The sequence below is a fragment of the Myxine glutinosa genome, chromosome 2 (genome assembly GCF_964187855.1).
Source record: "Myxine glutinosa chromosome 2, kmMyxGlut1.1, whole genome shotgun sequence".
In the NCBI taxonomy this organism is placed as follows: domain Eukaryota; kingdom Metazoa; phylum Chordata; class Myxini; order Myxiniformes; family Myxinidae; genus Myxine; species Myxine glutinosa.
Genome location: NC_136262.1, coordinates 52,304,835 through 52,327,267, shown reverse-complemented (window position 1 = coordinate 52,327,267; position 22,433 = coordinate 52,304,835). Strand labels below are relative to the sequence as shown.

At 48.3% G+C, this 22,433-nt stretch overlaps 1 protein-coding gene across 7 annotated transcripts in view; it reads left to right on the top strand.

Moving 5' to 3' along the window:
• LOC137421804 (uncharacterized) overlaps window positions 1-22,433 on the top strand; it is a 342,299-nt gene that overhangs the window by 101,969 nt on the left and 217,897 nt on the right. For all 7 annotated transcript variants that reach the window (XM_078773274.1, XM_078773273.1, XM_078773276.1 and 4 more), the window contains exons 8-10: window positions 15,126-15,219; window positions 15,752-15,946; window positions 16,027-16,208. In XM_078773274.1, coding sequence (XP_078629400.1) covers window positions 15,126-15,219; window positions 15,752-15,946; window positions 16,027-16,208 — 471 coding nt within the window. The remainder of the gene's footprint in view (window positions 1-15,125; window positions 15,220-15,751; window positions 15,947-16,026; window positions 16,209-22,433) is intronic.

Sequence of the window (22,433 nt, the reverse complement as noted above, 5' to 3'; positions counted from 1 at the left end):
TATATTTATTAGAACTCGTTTACACAAGCTTGCGGAAAACACAATGTCGCATGAAGCTCACAAAATGACCAACACTACAACAAGATGCTCTGAAGTAATTCGATTTAAACTTGCTATATATAAAGAATATTAGGGTGTGGCTTTAGCTCACAAGATACAGAGAAAGAATGGGCTCATTGGTCCCCCCACCATTAGTCCCATCCTGTTGTTCAGTTAGTTAAAGGAAGTTCATCCAAGGCCACTCATGGGTTAGCTCAGATAAGGAGATGGTCAGCAATATGTGGCAACATGTTTACAACTTTCTGTATAGAGACTTGGGTTGGGGAAGTACAAAGGGAGTGGACACTCATAAATGTGTCAACCTACAGGGTATTGGCAAAGTCTTGTGGGAGGCTGAGAGATAGCAGCTGCAACCAAGGCCACAAAAGGGGAACAAGGGATTATGCCAATACAGGGCAAGAGCTCACAAGCACAGAACTCCTTATTAGGGTATTACACATCCTCAATGCACAAGAAAGGACTAAGTATTTTAAAAGAATACAGCAATCAGTCAAAACAAAACATATAATTGGTTATGCTTGGTAATTGGTAGAGCAGCAAGAATTAACAAAGGGGGAGGGGAATAACAGCTCCCCACATACCGCCCTTTTGGATCTAAGATACAACGTTATCTACGAGCCAATCAAAGGCCTTTATTTCAAACAAAGCAGAAACAAAACAAATCAGGAAAGTCATTCAACATATCACGCGAAGGCAGCCCAGTGAGCATGTAGTGCCCAAAGCACTCCACATCGCACCCAGCAGGATGATTCGCGTCTGTATGTGAGTATGCAATGTAAGTCCGTAAAGACAGGGTGAACAAATGGCGTGTACAAATCCTCCGAGAGTATTGAAATAGGCAGTGTAAAAGGTTCACTAAACATACCACGTGAATGCAGCCCAGTGAGCATGTCCCGCACCCAAAGTACCACACATCGCACTCAGCCGGATGATCCGCGGGTATGTGGGTGTATGTGGGTGTATGATGTAAGTCAGGTGTAGGTGGGTGTATGATGTGAGACCGTAGAGGCATGAAGATCGAATAGCGTGTCAGATCCACAACGAAGACCTCTGGTTCGGCCGGGGTCCACACCCAGGAGGATCTCCCGACCCACCCTTCGACCACAGAGGTGCGGCCAGGACTCCCCCCCGACTGGAGCTCGCCCAAGCTTATCCAGGTGCAATCCTTGTAGATCTTCAGCGCTCAATCGATATTCATGTTCATGAGGTCTCTTATATGCTGGTGATCTGGGGAAGACACAACGTCATCAGTATCAGGTGGCTTAAACCTATGGCCAAAAAACAAAGCATAACGGTCCAAAGGAGGGAGAGAAACTTCCTTTGGGTCAAAGTCGAAGTCGTCCGAGGCGATGCTGCTTCCACCGCCGTTATCCATGGACGAATCTTCAAGACAATCAGATTCGGAACTCAGAGTATCTCCAATGTTGAGTTCCTCACCATCCAGGCTCGGGTTTGCAGTTGGGTCCAAATCCAGAATTGGGTCAGTGACGTTTGACTCACTGTGAGCTTGTGAGACATAAAGGTGAGCTCGTGAAACATAAAGAGGCAAAGCCTGCATTGAGACATAAACATCAGTCGGGGACCCTTGCAAGTGGCCCACATCATCATCGGAATCATCATCAGTAACATTATTCTCAGGTGGCTTAGGCCTGCGGCGTAGGCGGCCAGCAACAGTCATAGCCTTACACATCGAGAAAAAACGAGAGGTCTCCCTTAGGTACTCGTTGGCGTCTGCATGCGACATGTTGGGGTCCAGAGTAATCGGCGTCCTGGCAGCCTGAAATGCTCTGAGGTCCGCAACTGTTTAATCAAAATCATTATCGGTAACATCAACGGAAGAACAATCTTCAGAAGCGGAGATCTCATTGTCGCGGCCCAGTGACTCGTTCGGGTCGTCGTTCCAGGATCCGCGATCTGCAGTCACGTCGACGGCCGGAGTGTCATCTGGACCCACGGTCAGCTTGTCGGTCATCACCATGGCCTTTTCTGGTGTCGTCTTCAGTGTCCATCCTGTGGTAAACTTTCTCACACACGCAAGGACTAAAGCCTTGATTAGTACACAACAAACCACGATTCCAAGGACTATTGCCAAGGCGGTCAATATCCACTTTACTATCGTACCTGTCCATCCTTTAAACCAGTCAGTAAGCCACTGGTGGGAGGCTTCCCAATCCATTCGATCCTTTGTCAATATATGAGCACTTTCTCTTAACCTTATAATAGCAGCACTGACCCCTTGTGAAGGATCAGGAATAAAAGTACAACATTTACCCTTAATTATCCCACATACCCCTCCTCGTTCTGCCAGTAGCATATCTAACGCAACCCTATTTTGCATAACCATTGTACGCAGGTGGACAACCGTGTCCAACATTTCGTCATGTGCTGTAGCGGTGTCGTTGGCCACCCTTTCTAAGATTAACGCAATTTTGTCAATGCGGTAACTGTTCATGACCGTCCCAGCCCATGGGAAGAAGAAACTAACGGCTTTCTCCCAATCAGCGCCGTGTAAGGTGGTGGTGTCGTTGTCGTGGCAATAGGTGCTTCGTTGTGTCCTTATGAGTGCAGTGGTATTATGCAAGTGTTGTCGCATTTCCATCTCTGGGAAAACTGATCCTAAATAGCAAATTCCTCCCCAATTATCAGGTAAATACGGGTACGCTTTATTCCCGCATACAAACATGGTCCCGTGCGGAGCCACTAAATGGGTGGTCATGCAAGTGAGAAGGCCTGGGATAGTGTTTGTCCCGTTCTCCCCTCTCCATGCCAACTGGAGGTGTGTGAGGTTATGTAATGGCGAACTTGTAACATTCACTGACAACCTGTGTTTCCCTTTCCTAGGGTCCGCGGGGAGGGTATCTCTACACACGGATTTGCCTACCATTACTTGGCCCTTTCCTTCTAAGCAGAGGGCCCCCCTTGCCGGCTTGACCCAAACCGGCACCGGACGTTCCTCAAAGTGTCGGGACTGGATGGGGGGGGGGGGAGTACTGAAAAACTCGTTTACCCGCGGTTCCGTCAGAACCTTGGCTTGTCAGGGTTGTACTAATGCATTTGGTGTCTAGTGGCTTCGAGCACAAATCATTGAGTGATAGGGGTAACACTACCATTGGTATTCCTGCTGTGCTGGTGCGGGGAAGGTGCATACACATCCAACACCGTGTCCTATTCTGTACTGTGGCCATATGCCGTGCGACCTTCCAGTATGTGTTCTCCTCTGGCTCCCTTCTTACTTCCTGGGCAGGAGGGGGTTTAATGACGTAGGCAGCGCAACTGGGCCGGAATTGGTGTTGGGTATCTCCCGTCTTTCTGTTCCTTCTAATCAGCGTGCGCGGGGGCCATATTCCACATTCAAGTATTATCGTGGTGTGTGGGCCGACGAGGGCATGCGACAGTAGGAGAGTAGTATTGTCGATGCCCGTGCCCCATTGGTATCCTGCGGCGGCGTGACTATTCACGGTCCCAGTAAACTTTCCATTTTCCACCTTTCTAATTTTAGTTAAGACTATACGTGGGGTTGTCATGCATGCCTGTGGTGTCCCATTGTGTACCACCATGGCTTCCATCCATCTTACAGATAACCACTTGAAATGTGTCTCCAACTCACAGCAATGTACTACTATCCCCTGTCCCCGGGGAGCCGTTATGTATTTGACGGGGTAAAGTTTAAATAACGTGTAGTTGTCGTGTCCTGGGTATTTGGGGAGATCCTCTCTCAGTGGGTTAAACTGCAGAAGCCTATCTTTGGCAGGGTTTGTTAGGCAGCTGCCCAGAATTCCCATCATCATGACCATCATCGCCGCCCTTAGGAGACTGTAGTGCCCTAAACGGTGCATTGTCTTCAGCAGTGTGAGGTGCGGTGTCTTGTGTGGCTTGTGGTGTGGGAATGGACAACTTACAATGGGTGGCGTGGATCCACGAAGGTTTACCCTCGCAGAAGACTGCCGTCGGTGTGACCAGTAGCACCTGGAATGGTCCCTTCCACCGTGGCTCCAAAGCAGCTTTGCGGGTGAAGTGCTTTACGAGCACCCAGTCGCCGGCTTGGAAGTCGTGGATGGCGTGGCCTATTGGTTCAGGCAGCGCCTCTCGTACTCGAGCATGGATGCTGCGTGCCACATTGGACAAGCCTATGCAAAATCTCAAAAGCATGTCATCCATCACCGGCAAAGCAAGGGTGGACATGTCCGTTGGTGCTGAGACGGGCAAGCTCATAGGTCGTCCCATTAATATTTCGTGGGGGGAAAGGCCCGTAGTGCGACCCGGGGTGGAACGGATGCTCATCAATGCAAGCGGGAGAGCCTCCGGCCACTTCAAGCCTGTGTATGCGCAAAGTTTCGCTAGTTTATTTTTTAAAGTCTTATTCGTTCGTTCCACAAGTCCCGATGACCGTCGGTGGTAAATGCAATGGAAGGACTGTTTCACGCCCAACGCCTTCAGGATGCCCGTGACCACCTGCGCCGTGAAATGGCCCCCTTGATCTGATGAAATTATCTGGGGGATGCCAAATTTGCACATAAAATCCCGCATGAGGCGCTTCACTACTGTCGGGGCATCGGACTTGACGCATGGGTAAGCTTCGACCCATTTGGTGAACGTATCTATGATCACCAACACGTAGCGAAACGACATGCTTGGTTCCAATTCCGTGAAATCGAACTCGATATTTGCGAACGGCCCACTCGGCCCGTCATGTGCATGTCTCGGCGGCGCCCCTCTATTGTGTTGCTGGCAGACCACGCACGATCGGCACACTTCGGATACAATCCGTGACAGTCCTGGTGCCGCCCAAGTGTAGTTTATCTGTCCCATCACCCCCCTCTGGCACACATGACCATTTTGATGTGCCATGTGTGCCAGCCAAGGCAGTAAGGCCTGGGGTGCTATAGGTTTTTCGTCAAGGGTCCACATTTCCCCTGGCCCAGGGCGTATCGCCCCTCGTTTGAGCCAGTCCTCATGCTCGGCCGTCGGTGCAGCGCTTTGCAAATTTATGATATCGTCCTTAGTTGGTGTGGCGGGTGGTCCCACAGTCGGTATGTCAGCAATCTGTGCAGATGTCGCCTTTGCTCGTGTCACCATCGGCATGTTGCGTTCTATCTGTTGGTTGGCGGCCTTTCCTGCCGCCTCGTCCGCCCTTGCAGTGCCCCGGGCAACGTCAGTGTCCGCCCTTTGGTGGCCACGACATTTAATTACCGCGATAGCGCGGGGAAGTAAAATGCTTCGGAGGAGCCCTTCCACCAACGCGCCATTCTTTATTACTGAACCGGCAGATGTGAGAAAACCTCTCATCTTCCAGATGGCCCCTTTATCGTGGACTACGCTGTGAGCGTAGGCCGAATCTGTGTAAATGTTGACGGCAAGGCCTTCCGCCAAGCTGCATGCTCTGGTCAAGGCGCACAGCTCTGCCTGCTGTGCGGAAAATGTAGGTGGAAGACGCCCGCTTTCTACCGTCTTGCTATCTGAGCACACAGCGTACCCGGATAACAGGGACCCGTCCCATGCGCGCCTAGCTGATCCATCGACATAATATGTACAATCGGGGTAGTCTAGGGGATTGTCCTTTAAATCCGATCGCACCGTGGAGACAAGCTGCACAATGTCGGCACACACATGGGGTTCGCCCTCCTCAGGGGTGGGCATCAGTGAGGCTGGGTTGAGTGTCGTGCAACGTTCGATCGTGATGTTGGCTGCAGTGATCAGTGCGGATTCGTATTGCATTAATCTAGTGTTAGACAAATGCTGTGTGCTTCGCTGTAACAACAGCGAAGTGACGCAATGCGGTACCCGTAGCGTTACTGGGTGTCCCATAACAATGTCCGCTGTTCTTTCTACTGCATACCTGGCCGCTGCCACGGCTTGCAGGTACACCGGAAACCCTCGTTCAACCGGGTCTAACTTTTTACTAAAGTAGGCCACCGGCCGCTCCTTATCCCCATGGGTCTGTGTCAAGACTGACTGGGCGAAACCTCCCACGGCGTGAGTGTAAAGGGTAAATGGTTTCACATAATCCGGGAGTCCTAATGACGGTGCCGTGACCAATGCCTTTTTCAGCCCTACGAAACATCGCTTCAATTCATCCGTCCATACCAATTCGTCCGGGGCGTTTGATTTGGTCGCCTCGTACAGTGGCTTAGCCAGCAGCGCAAAATCAAGTATCCAAGTGCGGCAGTATCCCGTCATACCTAGGAAGCGCAGCATTTGCCGTTGCGAGCGTGGGCGAGGCATCTCCATGATAGCGGTCACCCGTCCAGCATCCAATTCCCGTTTCCCATGCGAAATGGCGTGTCCCAAGTAAATTACAACCTTCCGCACAAATTGAAGTTTTGGTCTGCCTACTTTGTGGCCTTTGGCCGCCAAGGCCTTTAATAGGGCCATGGAATCCTTTTCGCACGCCTCCTTAGAAGGGGAGCAAATCAACAAATCGTCAATGTACTGCAACAACACTGACCCTCCCTTCAATTCCACATCCGCCAGGTCGCGGTGCAGCGCCCGGGAAAACAGAGTGGGGCTATCTGAAAACCCCTGAGGGAGTACTGTCCAAGTATACTGTCGCCCCCTATGGGTGAAAGCGAACAAGTATTGTGACTCAGCCGCGATGGGCACAGAGAAAAACGCAGAACAAAGGTCAATAACTGTGAAGTATGTTGCGTCCGGCGGAATTGACATCATAAGGGTCTCTCCATTCGGCACTAGTGGGTGTATGCCTTGTATCACCTTGTTCACCTCCCTTAAATCCTGTACAAACCTCCATTTATCTTTCGTCGGCTTTTTTACTGGCAAAATTGGTGTATTACATGGGCTGTTAGTTTCCACGATAATTTTCTGCTCCACGAGGGATCGAATTACCGGTGCTATACCTTCGTCGGCCTCGGGTCGTAGCTTATACTGTTTCACGTTTGGCAAGCGCATCCCCGGCTGCACTGATATTACTAAAGGTTCGGCGTCTCGCATCCGTCCAACCTCATCGTCGCTCTGAGGCCATAAATCGTCTGGCACCTCCGCCAGGAGGTAGTCTGACTCACCCGGGTCCGTTAGAACCGCTCGCATGGCATAGTTGCCCGTTGGTGGCAACTCTGCTTCTTCGAACACTCCATCCCTCAGTTGTGTCTTAATGTCAATCGAGTACCCTTCACCGTTATTGAGCTCCCTCACAGTCCAGTGGCCCCTCTTAAACCAATAACCTTGTAAGGGAACTTCCTGTAATCGCCCCACCATCCAACCTACACCTTCCGGCGGCCATCCCTTGGCAGTAGTGAGGGTAACATGGGCGGCCGCTCCTGCGGGGTATTGGGTCAACGCACGCTGACTCGCGGATAGGATTTCCTCGATACTTATGCCCTCGCGGCCGATCCATATTCGTGATAAATGTAGAGGCGTGCGCTTGCCCAGCTTTTCCTTAACCTTCTCTCGATAATCCTCGTCCTCGCCCTTTGCATTGTAATACGCCGTGCAGTGGGGTGGATTATACTTTAAGTGTTTTATCGAAATTTGGTGCAGTTGTAGCCAATCCCACAGAACTGGACTGTCCAAACACACATTATCTATGATATGCGTCCAAGTAGCCAGAGCCCCTTCGTCCAAGCGCCACCAATACGCGGTGGGGCCGGGACGAGACAATGCCATCATCAATGAGTCGTGTTTAGATTCCGCGACATCTACGAAAACTCCCTGTTCTGTACATGAAATTTGACAGCCCAATCGGCACAATAAGTCCATTCCCAGCAAATTTGTTGGGGCGGTAGTGGTCATCAAGAAAGCATGTTTAGCCTCCAGCGGGCCGCATGTTACTCGCACTTCCTCCGAAATAGGAAGCGCTTGGGGTAAGCCCGAAACACCCATTATTTGAACGTTCCTCGCCGTGGGGTGCAAAGATGGCAATTGCCCCTCGTTAATTGTACTGCGGGTCGCGCCTGTATCGACAAGAAACTCTAATTGTTGTCCGTCCCGTCCAGCGTCAAGGTCGGTTCCTCTGCCGGTGTCATGGTCAAACGAGGACACTCCTTAGGCGACCCGCTGGCGTCCCGTCAATAGGCCCCTCTATTGTCCTGGGGCAGAAACCCCTTACGAGCACTTGGGCAATCACGTCTCCAGTGTCCCATTTGCTTGCAATAGAAGCATGGTTCCTGCAGAACCGGCGGTGCGGAGGGCATAGGTCGTCCCTCTACGGCACCCCTTCCGCCCAGCCGTCGGTCTGGCGGCCCCCACTGTGACTGGTTTACTTGTTGCCATTGCGGCGGACCCCGAGGCGGGGCCCAGGTCCCCTTCGCTCCATTCTGCATCCCACTATTGGGGGGTGGTCCAGGGTTTTGGAGAAGGGGTCTTGGTGGGTGCCAAATTCGGGGAGGGGGCCCTGGTATGGTCCAAATTTGAGGGGTTTGAGGAGGAGGGGGAAGAGGGGGTGGTATTTTCCATTGTTGTCTTATCTCGTCCATGTTAATTCGTCCATGGTCTTGGTCAGTACAACCGTCGCAGTCATCCCGGCATTCATGGTGGGCCCACTCTCCGTTGGGGAATTGGCCCTTATAGAAAGGCCACTCCCTTCAGGGGTCCTCATGACCCCGGACGGGCCCCCACTTCTGGCACTGATCGCGTATGTGGCTCTGACTCCGATCCCCCTTTTTATTTTGATTAAGTTGAGCCCGTTTCTCCTGGACATACATTTGCAATATTTCCTGCTTAATATCCTTCTTCTCCTCTAAGGAGGAGCCCGGGCATTGTTCCAGCTTGTCGCATAAATCGTTGGTTGTCATTCCCTTCCAGCCGAAAAGGACGGACTGTACCTGTTTCTTTAATGCCGGCCGAAGCCCCTCGATTAGATATTGGTTTACCAATGGTTGGGGTAGCCCTATCAGCTGCATCGGACCCAGTCCTCCCCAGCGAGCGATGGCCTTTTCCAACCTTTCCCGGTAATCTCCGATTGATTCTCCTGTCTTCTATTTTATGGCCCCGATTTTTCCCCAGTCCGGACCTCCTGCTGGCAACAGCGCCAGCTCGATGGATTCTAGCAGCCGGACCTTCAGTTCCTCCCATTGTACTTGTGTTATCTGGCCTGCTCCTGCTGCCCTTGGATCGTCCATCGGCCACTGTGCTCTTTGTCTAGCCCTTTCCCATACCTTGGGTGGGAGCACGGATACCCCCATATGGGTTATGTCTCGATAGTCGCACTCGCCAACTAAAAACCAATTCGACATGGTTGGCACTATCTGTCGTGGGTCATCGATAAGCAAATGTTGAATCCTTTCCCGCATTACTGTTAAAGCGGGTTCTTTCCATGGTACCCTTTCTCGAACCCCCTGACCTTGAGCATTAACTCCAATAACTTGTAAGGGGCACAATGTTTTCCTTCCTGTTATTTCCTGACATTCCAATGGGGTAGTTTGTGAGGTCTCGTTCCCATTACAGCCTACCAGTGAGGGGTATAACCCATCCTGTCCTATCGGTGGTGGGAACCCTGCAATATCGGTCCCGTTATTTATCCCGTTAGCCCCGAGCTGTGCAAACGGATTTCCCTGGCTCGGATGGTTCTGGGGGGTAACGACCTTCGTGCCGTGGGGTGTCGGCCCCGGGGGTATCTGGGGCGCGATGGTAGCGGGGTTGCAGGGAGGTGGTGGCGGGAGCGCAGAAAGGATAGGTGGCGCCTGAAACCCCGGGACAGGGCTTAGGTCTGGGGCTGGGGAGGGTAGATTGGTTACTACCTCCCCTACCGCGGGGTCTGGATTTTCAACGAGCGGCATCAGTCGCGCGTTGGCCTGCCTCTCTATTTCTTTAACCGCTTCATCCTGCATTTTATTCGCCTGTTTCCTCAGGCCCTTGAGTTTTGATACCTCACCGGCCAGGGTGGCCTGTTTTGACCTTGCCTGTCGCTTCATCGCTTCTTCCTTCCACCAACCAAAGACTTTCCAATAGTCAGGCGGGAAGTGTTTCGTGTCCTGTTCTAACTTTTCTAATGCCCCATACAACGCGTCCAATTTTTCCAGCGCAAAAGACCCTCCTTCGGGCCACGGTTCACCTAGATCCTTAGTCAGCGCAACCCATGACTTCCCTGGTCTCGCAGCGTCATAGCCATACCTCCTAAACATGAAAAATGCTGGGGTATTTCTGAGAGGTTCTGCCTTTACAGTCTTATTACCCATCCTAGGAAAATTTAGTTTACCGACGTAGCCTTGTACCCGTGAGATTCGCCCGCCTCGCGAGGTACGGCCGTCTACCTAACTCCTGAGAGGCTCGTCCGCCTACACAGCTGTCTAACCTAACCCTTGAGAGGCTCGCCCGCCTTCACAGCTGTCTAACCTAACCTTACTGTACTCTCCTAGCGTCCTACGCCCTTATAATACTTCTAGCCTTGCTTATGATTCCAATGTCTCCCGGGTAGGCCTCGGATTGGGACGCCGCCCTTATCCTTACCCTCACAACCCAGAGATCTATTACCCCTTACCCTCAGGCGCCCAACGTGGGGCACTTCCCCTTACGTAACGTTACCCTAACGAGTCCATAAACAGTCAGTTGCTCCGGGACCCAAGCGGTCCGTATTTAAATTTAGGTTCGTGGATCAGGTTCGAGCAGGGAACGGAACATACGGCATCCGAGCAAGAGAGTGGGTTACCATTTGGACTGACCCCCAGGCTATAAAGGAAAAAACAAAAGAAAACCACAGCTCACCTGACCAGATCAATTGCCAGCTGGTCTCACCACTCACTTGCCTGGGACCGCGTCCCGGACTGCACAGACTGATCCCACCGCTGCCACCATATGTCGGAATGGGACTTAGAACTTGGGACTCAGAGGACTCAGAGAAGGAGCAACGGATATATTTATTAGAACTCGTTTACACAAGCTTGCGGAAAACACAATGTCGCATGAAGCTCACAAAATGACCAACACTACAACAAGATGCTCTGAAGTAATTCGATTTAAACTTGCTATATATAAAGAATATTAGGGTGTGGCTTTAGCTCACAAGATACAGAGAAAGAATGGGCTCATTGGTCCCCCCACCATTAGTCCCATCCTGTTGTTCAGTTAGTTAAAGGAAGTTCATCCAAGGCCACTCATGGGTTAGCTCAGATAAGGAGATGGTCAGCAATATGTGGCAACATGTTTACAACTTTCTGTATAGAGACTTGGGTTGGGGAAGTACAAAGGGAGTGGACACTCATAAATGTGTCAACCTACAGGATATTGGCAAAGTCTTGTGGGAGGCTGAGAGATAGCAGCTGCAACCAAGGCCACAAAAGGGGAACAAGGGATTATGCCAATACAGGGCAAGAGCTCACAAGCACAGAACTCCTTATTAGGGTATTACACATCCTCAATGCACAAGAAAGGACTAAGTATTTTAAAAGAATACAGCAATCAGTCAAAACAAAACATATAATTGGTTATGCTTGGTAATTGGTAGAGCAGCATGAATTAACAAAGGGGGAGGGGAATAACAGCTCCCCACATATATATGTGTGTAGCGACCCATGGGTCCCCCAAGCAAGACCGGCATCAGAATCTCCTTGCTCCAGCCGGTGACGTCACCGGCGGGGATCCACGGCGCCAGAGTGGCTGGTCACGTGACCGCCAAAGCGTGCCGCGCGTGCGGGTATAATGAGCTACACCTGTGGATCACGTGACCACCGAAGCACGCCTCGCTTGAGAGGCGTGGCTTTCGGTTTCGGTTTCGGTTTCGGTTTTTGGTTTTGCTTTATAAGGCAGCCCGATAAACAGGCTTTTAGTGTTCCCGAGTTGGTTTTACGAATAAACATCTTCTCGGACGAGTTTGTGCCTTGCCATCCTTTTATCCGTATTCTGCTGGAGTCTGAACTCCTTCACTGGTGACCCCGAATTTGCAACACGGCAATGGACACCGCAGTGTCCCTCAAGCTGCCCACCTTCTGGGAAGCACATGCCGCCGTCTGGTTCGCGCAGGCGGACTCCCAGTTCGCCCTGCGTGGCATCACGGAGGATGCCACCCGCTACCATTACGTGGTCGCCGCGCTCGGCTCCGCGACCGCCGCCCACTGCCTGAGCTTCCTCCAGTACCTGCCCGCTGACGGCAAGTACGACGCCATCAAGGCACTTCTGCTGAGCGCGTTCGCCCTTTCCCCGGCTGAGCGCGCACGACGCCTGCTCGACCTACCGGAGCTCGGTGATACGCGCCCGTCCGAGCGCATGGACTACATGCTCGCGTTGCTCGGCGAGCACCCCTCGGATTTCCTGTTTCAGGAGCTCTTTCTTCGCCAGCTCCCGGCCCCGGTGAGGGTCGCCCTGGCAGGTACGACCATCGTAAACCCCCGCGACCTCGCCAAGGAGGCCAACAAGAGCACTGTCGGCCCACGCACCGTCGCCCTCCGCTTCGGCAGCCAGCTCTTTCACTGGCAGTTCGTGACGGCGGACATCCCCATGGCTTTGCTCGGGGCCGATTTCTTGTGCGCCCACGGGCTGCTGGTAGACGTGAAACGCCGGCGTCTCGTCAACGCCGAGACTTTCAGCTCCCTGGCGTGCGCCTTGAGCCGGGCCGCACCCACCGAATTTACCTGCGCCCTCCCATCGGCGGACGACTTCGCACGTCTCCTCGTGGATGTGTGTGTGTGTGTGTGTGTGTGTGTGTGTGTGTGTGTGTGTGTGTGTGTGTGTGTGTGTATGTATATATGTGCATATATACATATCTCTTCTCTTCTCTCTTCTCTCTATATTATAAAAGAAAGTTTTTGTTTGTTTGTCTGCACACGCTAATCTCCTTAACGGTGAAAGATAGGAGGAAACCTCGAACACAAAAAACGTTGGGACGGGCCCCGGGAAGGTTTTAGGCTAGGTGGCGAGGCCGGTTGAGGCCGCTTCGGCCGGGCTGGGCGCATTTCACAATTATAAGCTGAGCTGAATTATCGTAGTCATTCTTCTACGGCCGCAAGTAAAAGCTGAATTATAGTAGTAAATTCATTCAAAAAGAACCAATAATGTCGGGACAGGCCCCGAGAAGGTTATAGGCTAGGTGGCGAGGCCGGTCGAGGCCGCGTCGGCCGTGCTGGGCCCATTTCGCAATTGAAAGCTGAGCTGAATTATAGTCGTCAATCTTCTACGGCCGCGAGTAAAAGCTGAATTATAGTAATCAATTAATTCAAAAATGGGCAACGCCGGGTGCTTTCAGCTAGTATATATCTATATCTATATCTATATCTGTGCAGTGTGTGTGTGGATATATGTGTATGTGTATGTGTGTCTGTGTGTGTCTGTGAACAAGAGAGAGACAGAATTGTGAGGAACAGAAATGAAAAAACGAGATGTTTGTGTGTATGTGTGTGGGTGTACATGTGTACGTGTGTGTGTGTGTGTGTATATATATGTGTGTGGGTGTACATGTATGTGTATATGTGTATGTGGGTGTGCACGCACATGCATTCACATGTTATCAGAAGTAAATACATTGTGTAGATGACATCATTTGTGCATCTGATAAATTGGCAGTAACCATTTTATATTACTGAATGTGCAGGTACAGCATCTAACTCAATATGTCGAAATGTCACACACGTCCATGCCCGTGGGATTCCCATGGGTGACCCCACCAGTATGTCTATAACTTGAGAACTGCTGAAGTGATCTAATTCAAACATGGTACAGTTATATATGATGATGTCAAGATTAACTGATTAGATTTTTGGGTCAAGAGGTCAAAGTTCAAAGGTAATAGTCTGTAATAGGTCTATAACTTGAGAACAGCTGAACTTATCTTATTCATACTTGGTACAGGTATGTATAATGATGTAAAAGATTAACTGATTAGATTTTGGGGTCCCAAGGTCAAAGGCCAAAAGTCAGAGGTCATGTCAAGGAAAAATGTGATAACTTGTGAACAGATGAAGGGATTTAAATTATAACTTGGTGCAGGTATGTTTGAATGATGATGTATAATAATGTATAATGATGCAAACCTGAACTGATTAAATGTTGGGGTCAAGAGGTCAAAGGTCAGAGGTCATGTCAGGTAAAAATGTGATAACTTGAGAACAGCTGAATGGATTGAAATCAAACTAGGTACAAGTATTATAATGATGTGATAATGTGGGCGGAAGCATATCGGTCGACGTCATGACGTCGAAGAGTGTGTCTAGTTTTTTAAATTAACTCCACAGGGAGTGTAAGAAGAGGAAGAACCTCCTTTAGAGAAAAGGAGTGTGTCATCCCAAAAACCAAGAGGGTAAAAATAAATAAATAAGACGATAAATTTTAGGATGGAGTTCCATAATTTAGGATGGAGTGAAATTTTAGGATGAATTAAATATGCTTCTTTGTTTGGGTATCACTTTAAATAATTCCTTGGCATGTGACTGGATAAAGAATTGCACGCGACATCGGGTTGAAGAAAAAGGCAGTTTTGCCTTATCTAACCTGTGTTATATGTTCATCCGAATACAAGAAGACATGAATATTATTACACTTAAATAATCAGGTCAGGTTGTCCAGTTTAGTGTTTGCACTTCTCCATGATTTTGGGATTTCAGTTTTTAATCAAATGTATTATGTTGATTTATCCATTACTGTATTTGTTAATGTATTTTTTTCATGTCAGTTTTCATTGATGTATCTCCAAGTGTCCTTGTCTCGCTTGTTATCCATGTATAACTTCATACAGAAGATGCTGTAGAAAGAAATAAACTCAAAATAAAATAGATGTCTCATTAGTTAACGAACTTCACCAAACAGCCTGAAATAATTTGCTAATGGAGGATTTCACCGAAACGGCAGCTTTGGTCACATGAACATTGAACAACATAACGTTCAGACAGTGGTGGGTCACATCTTCAAGTCAAACAGCCTGTTGTCAGCTATGAGGTGTTTAACATGTGTTGTCATTTTGGAATGGCAAAAAATTTACTGCTGAATAGTTAATGTGAGTTTGCATAATCCTCATTTAATATCTGATTGTTTTGTAACATACTGACCAAGGCCTGACAGGATGGTAAGAGTCTAATGCAATCATGATCTTCCTGTTTAACATGGGACATGCACCACAGTTGCTTCGGGAAACAATTTGTAAAGATGTTTAAATTTGTCAAGTTACTGAGATACTTATTTCATTGCAGAAATCACCCAGACGCAGCTCAGATGGTTCGGCTCACCCTCAGCCCGAGAATTGGCAATTTAATCAGCGATCACTAGAAAATGATGATCTTCAAGGTATTATTGTCTTTTGTCTTGTATTTAATGATGATCTGTACTGATTCCTCCTGTTGGTACATTGACTGATTCACAGCACGCAATGCTGAACGACTACAACATTAAATTGCATGTGAAACATCCACACTGGTGTTTTGTGAAGATCATTCACTTACTTGTCATTTTATGTTAAATGCAATCTAACACTTGAGTCATCAGGGTGCAGTCTTGGATAACTTGTCTCTGACAACTTGTCTTCATGAAACTGTCTGTCAAAGCAGAATCTCAATAAATCATTATTTTATTAAAAGACAATAATGTGGTTCATTAAAAGGGCCAACTGGTGGGTTGGGGTGGAGGGGAGGAGGGAGGGCGGAAGGGGTGAGGTGGGGGTGAGGTTGGTGTGGGCCTGGTGAACACAGGGGGTTCTTCTTCTGAACGTTTCAAACCCATCTGCATTTGCCTCTGCATCAAGATATTTAATTAAAACGGAAAGAGTTATTCAGATGAATTCTTATTTTGTTCTAACTTTGTTTGGTATTTCTTTGTTAAGTTATTTTGCAGTATCAAAAGACAGCGGCAAATGAAGAATGTTTAAATGAACTGGAATCAGATCTACAGAAGTGGTGTCATCAGAACTTTCAGGACGTGACAAGAAGCATCCCATCCCATGTTGAATCGAGTACTTTCCACGTTAATTGTCCCTGCCCGGCAGCTGATATCCTTTCTGTTGCTCGTCTCATTGAAGGTAACAATGCAAGCCTTCCAGTGCACTAATTGCAAATATTGAGGAATTTACTGAAATGATGCCATTTATTGTGCTTGCAGCTGGGTCCCTCATTTCGGTTTCCATCAAACACAAGCCAATGCCGAGCCACGTCTTCTTGTTTCAAACAAATAAGAGCTACAGCAGTGATGAGAATCAGGAAGTTTTGAGACTCATGGAAGAGAAAATCACAAAAAAAAAATCGAAAAACAATGCTGGAAGTACTCTTCAAACTGATGATACAGTAAGTCGACAGGTTCTGAAACCAATTCTTGTCGTCCCCCCGCTCTTGCAGGGAAAATGGCCTTTAAAATGCCTGTTGTTGTGTTGTTGTACCAATTGTAAAACATTGTGGCATTTTTGATACACCTTCACCCACCCATTATGCCCTTGTAAGGCCCATATCTACATACCGGCACTTTAAAAAAAAAAAATTTGTATACAAGATCGAGGCTCGTGTAAGAGCTAACATTAATCACAAAATAACAAACTGACACATCAAACATATGATAAAGGGAGTGGGAGACAAGATGGGGACAGAGAGAGGGAAGCACACAAGTCCAACAGTAGAGAACAGGGACATCGGGAGATCTGTGGGAGGGAGAGGGCTTGGGGGGGGGAGGCATGGGAAGGGGGAGGGGGCTGGGAGAGGTATAAAACACATGGACACTGCAAGGACTTCCAGGAAAGAAGTCGGCATTTCAAAAAAGTGGTTCTGGGGTGAATTAACGGGGGTAGAAAAGATAAAGGTTTTGGATGGGGGAAGATGAGAGATGGTGGTGAACAGCTGTTTTAAAGACCTGGAGGGAGGATTGGGATTGAAGAGAGTGAGGAAGTTTGTTCCAGAGGCTGGAGAAAAGAGGAATGAAAGAGTGGAGGTGAGCAGAGTCTTGATTTTGGCAGTTTCACCATAAGAGGGTTGCTGGCAGATTTTGTGTGACTTGAAGGAATATTTGGGGGACAGAGCACAGACAGAGCTGGGGGAGCAAGGCCGGAGAGGAGTCGGTAGAAGACAGAGACCACCAACCTGCCTGCGGTGAGTGAGTGAAAGGCCCTTGGAGTTAGCTTCATCGCGGGAGATTCCAATGATTCTGAAAGCTTTGGTTTCAACAGCATGAAGCCGAGCTAGGTGAGGCAGGAGCACCAGCCCAGAGGGGAGAACAGTATTCCATTGAGCTACGGATGAAAGCCTTGTATGTGGTGAGGAGCTCAGGTGTGCCAAGGAAGGACTTCACACGACGGAGGATGCCCAATCGGCGACTGGCTATGGAGGCCAGCTTGGAAATGTGGGTTTCTCAGGAAAGATCATGGCAGATTGTGAGACCCAAAAGCTTGAGTGACAGAACTCCTTTGAGAGGATTGTTCAGAATGTAGATGGGAGGGTTGTCCAGTCGGTCTTTTCGGAGAGACATAGTGAGAGTGTGAGATTTGTCCGGATTGAAAGACATGTTCCACTAGTTTGACCAGTCTGTGATTTTGTCCAGGTCTGCAGAGAGTGAGGAGGCTGCAGACTGCCGATCTAAGGGATGAGGTATGGAGCGGCAGAGAGTGGAGTCATCAGCAAAGAGATAGAGAGGATTTTCAAGAGAGTCGAAGAGATCATTGATGTAGACCAGAAAAAGCACAGGGCCCAGAACCCTGCCTTGTGGAACTCCAGCCTGAACAGGAAGGGGAGATGAGAGAAATCCATTCAGGGCCACACGTTGACTACGACCAGAGAGGAGGTCCGCCAGGCATGCGTGGAGATTTCCATGGATACCATAGGAGGAGAGTTTGGTGAGCAGAGCGGGGTGCCAGACCGTATCGAAGGCACGTGATATGTCAAGGGAGACGGCTCTGATTTCCTGTTTGGCATTGAGGACTTCCATCCATTGTTGAGACAGCAGAAGCAGCATGTCCAGAGTAGAGTGACCTGGTCTGAATCCAAATTGATGATCAGAGATAAAGCCATTGGAGAAGAGGAAGGATTTGATGTCAGAAGCCATGATGGATTCCATGACCTTGCTGATTATTGGGAGCAGGCTGATTGGTCTCTTGTTGCAAGTATCTGTTTTTTCACCATTTTTGTGTAAAGCGGTAATGTTGGCTGATTTCCAAGCGGATGGCAGATGACCTTGAGCAAAAGGGAGGGTGAAGAGAACAGAGAGAGAGTGAGATAGAGTGGCAGAGCAGGATTTTAGGACCCCTGGGCTGATGCCGTCTGGTCCAGTTGCAGAATCAGAGTCGAGGTTTGACAAAAACTTCTCCACCTTGTCAGGAGAGAGGGACACAGAGTCCAGGAGCAGCTGGGTTCGACTGGGTAATGCGGGTACAGAGAGATGGGTTCGGGACACAATATTTTGAGGCAAACACAGAGTTGAGGCATTCGGCTTTTTCACATGTGGTCTCAGCTGTGTATCCATTTGAGGTAATGGAGTGAATGGAAGGGGAACCAACACCAGAAACAGATTTGACCAGACGCCACCAGGATTTGGAGGAGGGAGACAGGTTTGAGAGTTCAGTTTTGAGAGTGGAGAGATATTGTTTCCTGGCTCTCCTGACGGTGGACACACACTTGTTCCGAGCTTTGTGAAAGGAACTGAGATTGCCTTCAGTTGGATGAGCCTTCCATGAGGCAAAGGCAAGTTGTTTCAGGGAAACTGCCACACCACAAGATTCAGTGTACCATGGACGGGAGGAAGGGTATGACGACTGAAGACGAGATGGGATAAATCTGTGTATGAGAGAAAGAGAGAGCAGTTTCCTTTGGAAGAATTCCCAGGAAGAGTTGGTCAGAAGCAGTATAGATCGGAGACCAGTCCAGATGATTTATGGCTGCTTGAAGACCATGCCAGTCAGCCTGAGTGAAATGCCAGACTCATCGGTGCTGATGAGGCTCTGAAAATGGCCAGAGAGATGTCCACTTTAACAAGCAAATGATCAGAAGAACCGATTGGAGCAGAAGGAGAGCAGCAGACATTTGCAGGGAAGTTTGTCATAACCAAGTCTGGAAGAGTGGACACTCCATTGACTGAGATCCGGGTCGGGACATTGACGGATTGTGTCAGTCCCACTTACACCTGGCTTCTTCCAACCAATTTCCGACTTCACCTTTTATCTCATCCTACCATACTCTTCAAACATCCTTTTTCATCAATATCCTCCTGACCTTCTTTTGTCCTCCTAAAGATTTTCTCATTTTCCACTTCCCCACCATGTTTCATCTGCACAATGAACATGGGGCCTCACCAATGGCACTCTATTCTCATGCACACTATATTCTTTCTGAGAAAAAATACCTTAAATTAATTAATGATCTGTTTTAATTCTTCAACCTCCTTTGTTCATGGACATGATGGTGGCGTTAACAGTGAAGACGATGGACTGGCCTTTGAGGGTTTGTGATCCAATTCTTAATTTAATTGAACAGTATTACATATTGATATTCAAAGCTCCTGAAAACCGAGTGTACTGTCAGAGGTATTGCTACATCACTGAAGTTGTCAGTAAAAAGCTATCTGGCCCATAAATGACCTTCTGGGGGGAGGGGGGGGGATAATCTGGATACACCTCATGGTCTTGTCCACATGCGGTGCAGGACCACAATGTGGTTGGATTAATGCCCTCATGGCTGCTCATCACATGGATGGTCTCTTTCCACCAGAGCAAAGCGACATTCACCCCGGTGCGATGCTCTTCCAGACCATTACCCAACAAATATCTCCCTGCCTGTGCCCCAATTGACCCTCCATTTTCCTCTCTAATCCATCCATTCGCTCTCCGAGTTAATTCATTATTTCTTCCAACCTCACTCCCAAATCACTTTTCATCTCATTCTTTTCATTCTTTTATTCATCTATTTTATTTTCAAACCTCACCCATTGTGCTCTCATCTCCCTTTTACTCATCCATTTTTTTTTCCAAATCAGCTTCATTTCTATATATTTTTTTCACCCATATTAATAATATCTCTCTTCATATGCTCACCCATCTTATTCATTTTATTATTCATTTGTCTTAAAATTTTAACTTGGCCTGGATGGTCATCGCATCCGTTTTCTGGCTCGTCTGCTCAGGAATGCTGGAGGTTCCTACCCTGGGATCCTCACTAGCTCCACCCCCGGCTCACTTCCTTCATCCTCGCAGTATCCTCGTGCCGCCAATCTCTTGCACATCCGCCATCAATTAACACCGATGCTGGACGGAAGGACTGAAATGGCTTTGACTCCCTCAAACCATCAATTATAGCGGAATTGCACACATGCGGTTGTGAGGAGAAACACAACAACCTGAAAGCTCTTGTAAAACCATAGGGTTCATTCTCGAATACAACAAAACAGGGAAGATTGAATCCGACGGCGGTGAACCCGACGGCAGGATTTGAGAAGGGAAAAAAATGTGAAACAGGTAACAAGTAATCAATAAGTAAGTACATGCAATGACGTAAAGTCAATCAAGAGAAATATAAAGCTCCTCACTCCAGATTCAATCACAGATGGGGAAAGGGAACAAGAACAAGAAACAAGAACAAGTGACTTCTCTCTTATCTCCAGTAGTTGGAACGTCGAAGGAGGAGGGATGAGGGGTGGGGGGGGGGGGGGGGGGTTGGCAGCGAAGCAGCCACAGACAGGCAGGACGAGCAGGCCATGACAAGGTGATAAGGAGACGGTGAGGAGGCATTGGTGAAGCGGGCAGGACAATGAACAGAAAGCACAGACAAGAACCGCCGCAGGGCGAAGGCAGGCAGGACTTCTCCTGCAAAAGCTCTCCTCTCAGCGCACTCTAGAAACCCTCTCTTGCACTTTCCAAATTCTCCTCCGAGCACCTGTGCGACACAGGCTCCTCCCCTCACTCTACTGACACTCTCTACCCTTTCAGGTGCCCATAGCTCCGCCCTCATGAACAGACGTTTGTCACTCTGCCCCCCCCCCATCCCCTTTCTCCTAAACCTGGCAGAGCCTCACCATGATGTGTATCGCTCTCTCCTGCTCTTCTATTACCACCTGGTGAACCTGGTGGATTACAAAAGGTTTTACACATGTTTTACACATGTTTGACGAACCTTAAACCCTCGATAATTATTACAATGCACCACTCTCCATATGGTGCACATTCAAACAAGACAATCCTTAAGCTGACATGTCCCCGCTTATTACATCAATATTAGCTAACTACTCGTACACAGACCATGCTACTCAATACATTTCTATCTGTTCTCAGGTGATCTCTATCCTCTCACACACCCACAACCAATACTTATGCTTACCTAAAATGAGGGCACTGAACATAAAAAGTGCTTTAAAAAAAAAAAAATTTGTATACAGAGTCGAGGCTCGTGAAAGAGCTAACATTTATCAAACAAACAAATCAAACAAACAAGCAAACAAAGTATACAAAAAGGGGAGCGGTCGACAAGATGGGGAGAGAAGGGGAGGAAGCACACAAACACAACATTTGAGAGCAGGGACATCGGGAGATGTGTGGGAGGGAGAGGGCCTGGGGGGGGGGGGGGGGGCAGGATAGGTATAAAACGAAAGGACACCAAGGACTTCCAGGAAAGAAGTCGGCACCTCAAAAAAGTGAATTTGGGGTGAAATTAGCGGGGATAGAAAAGATCAAGGTTTTGGATTGGGGAAGATAAGAGATGGTGGTGAACAGCCGTTTTAAAGACCTGGAGGGAGGAGTGGGATTGAAGAGAGTGAGGGAGTTTGTTCCAGAGGCGGGAGAAAAGAGGGATGAAGGAGTGAAGGTGAGCAGTTGAATTGTTATATGTTATATGATATATATGTTATATATATGTTATATGTTATATTGTTATATGATGGTAAAACATATATGCATATAAATACCAAAAGTAAAATCTGACCTTCTTTATTCTTGCCTCGTATTCATCTTTTGATCTCAAATCCCAATTTCTTGACGATGTAGCACTAACTAGATGGTCTTCATAGAATACATACTCTGCGTAGTCAACTTGGTGCGAGCCAACTCTTCTGTTTTTGAAGGTTTTTTTTGTTTGTTTTATCCAATATGGTTGCCAGACCACGTGAGCGATGACATCAAAAATTTATATTCTCTAATATAATTCTTGCATAGATCACGCTCAATAAATTTCAAGCTCATCAGACTTAGCGTTGTCCCTGTCGAATTATGACGTCATAATTATGGCACCAATGATGTCATCAATAAGAACACCTCTTCCCCATGTGGAGTTCTTTCCAATGAGCCACGTTTAAATTTTTTCCACAGCGGTTTTGGAGATATAGAGGTGCAACATTTTTTGCTTTTTCCAAGATGGCGCCTGCACCACATGACCTACGACGTCATGATTATCATTAAAATATTTTAAAGGAGGAGGCGCTCCCATGGTGAAAATTTCGTGTCAATCGGACCAACAGTTGCAGAGAAAAAGAATTCATAATGATCGGATAAGTGTTGTATTTGTCGAATTATGGCTTTATAATGAAGGCACTGATGACATCATCATTAA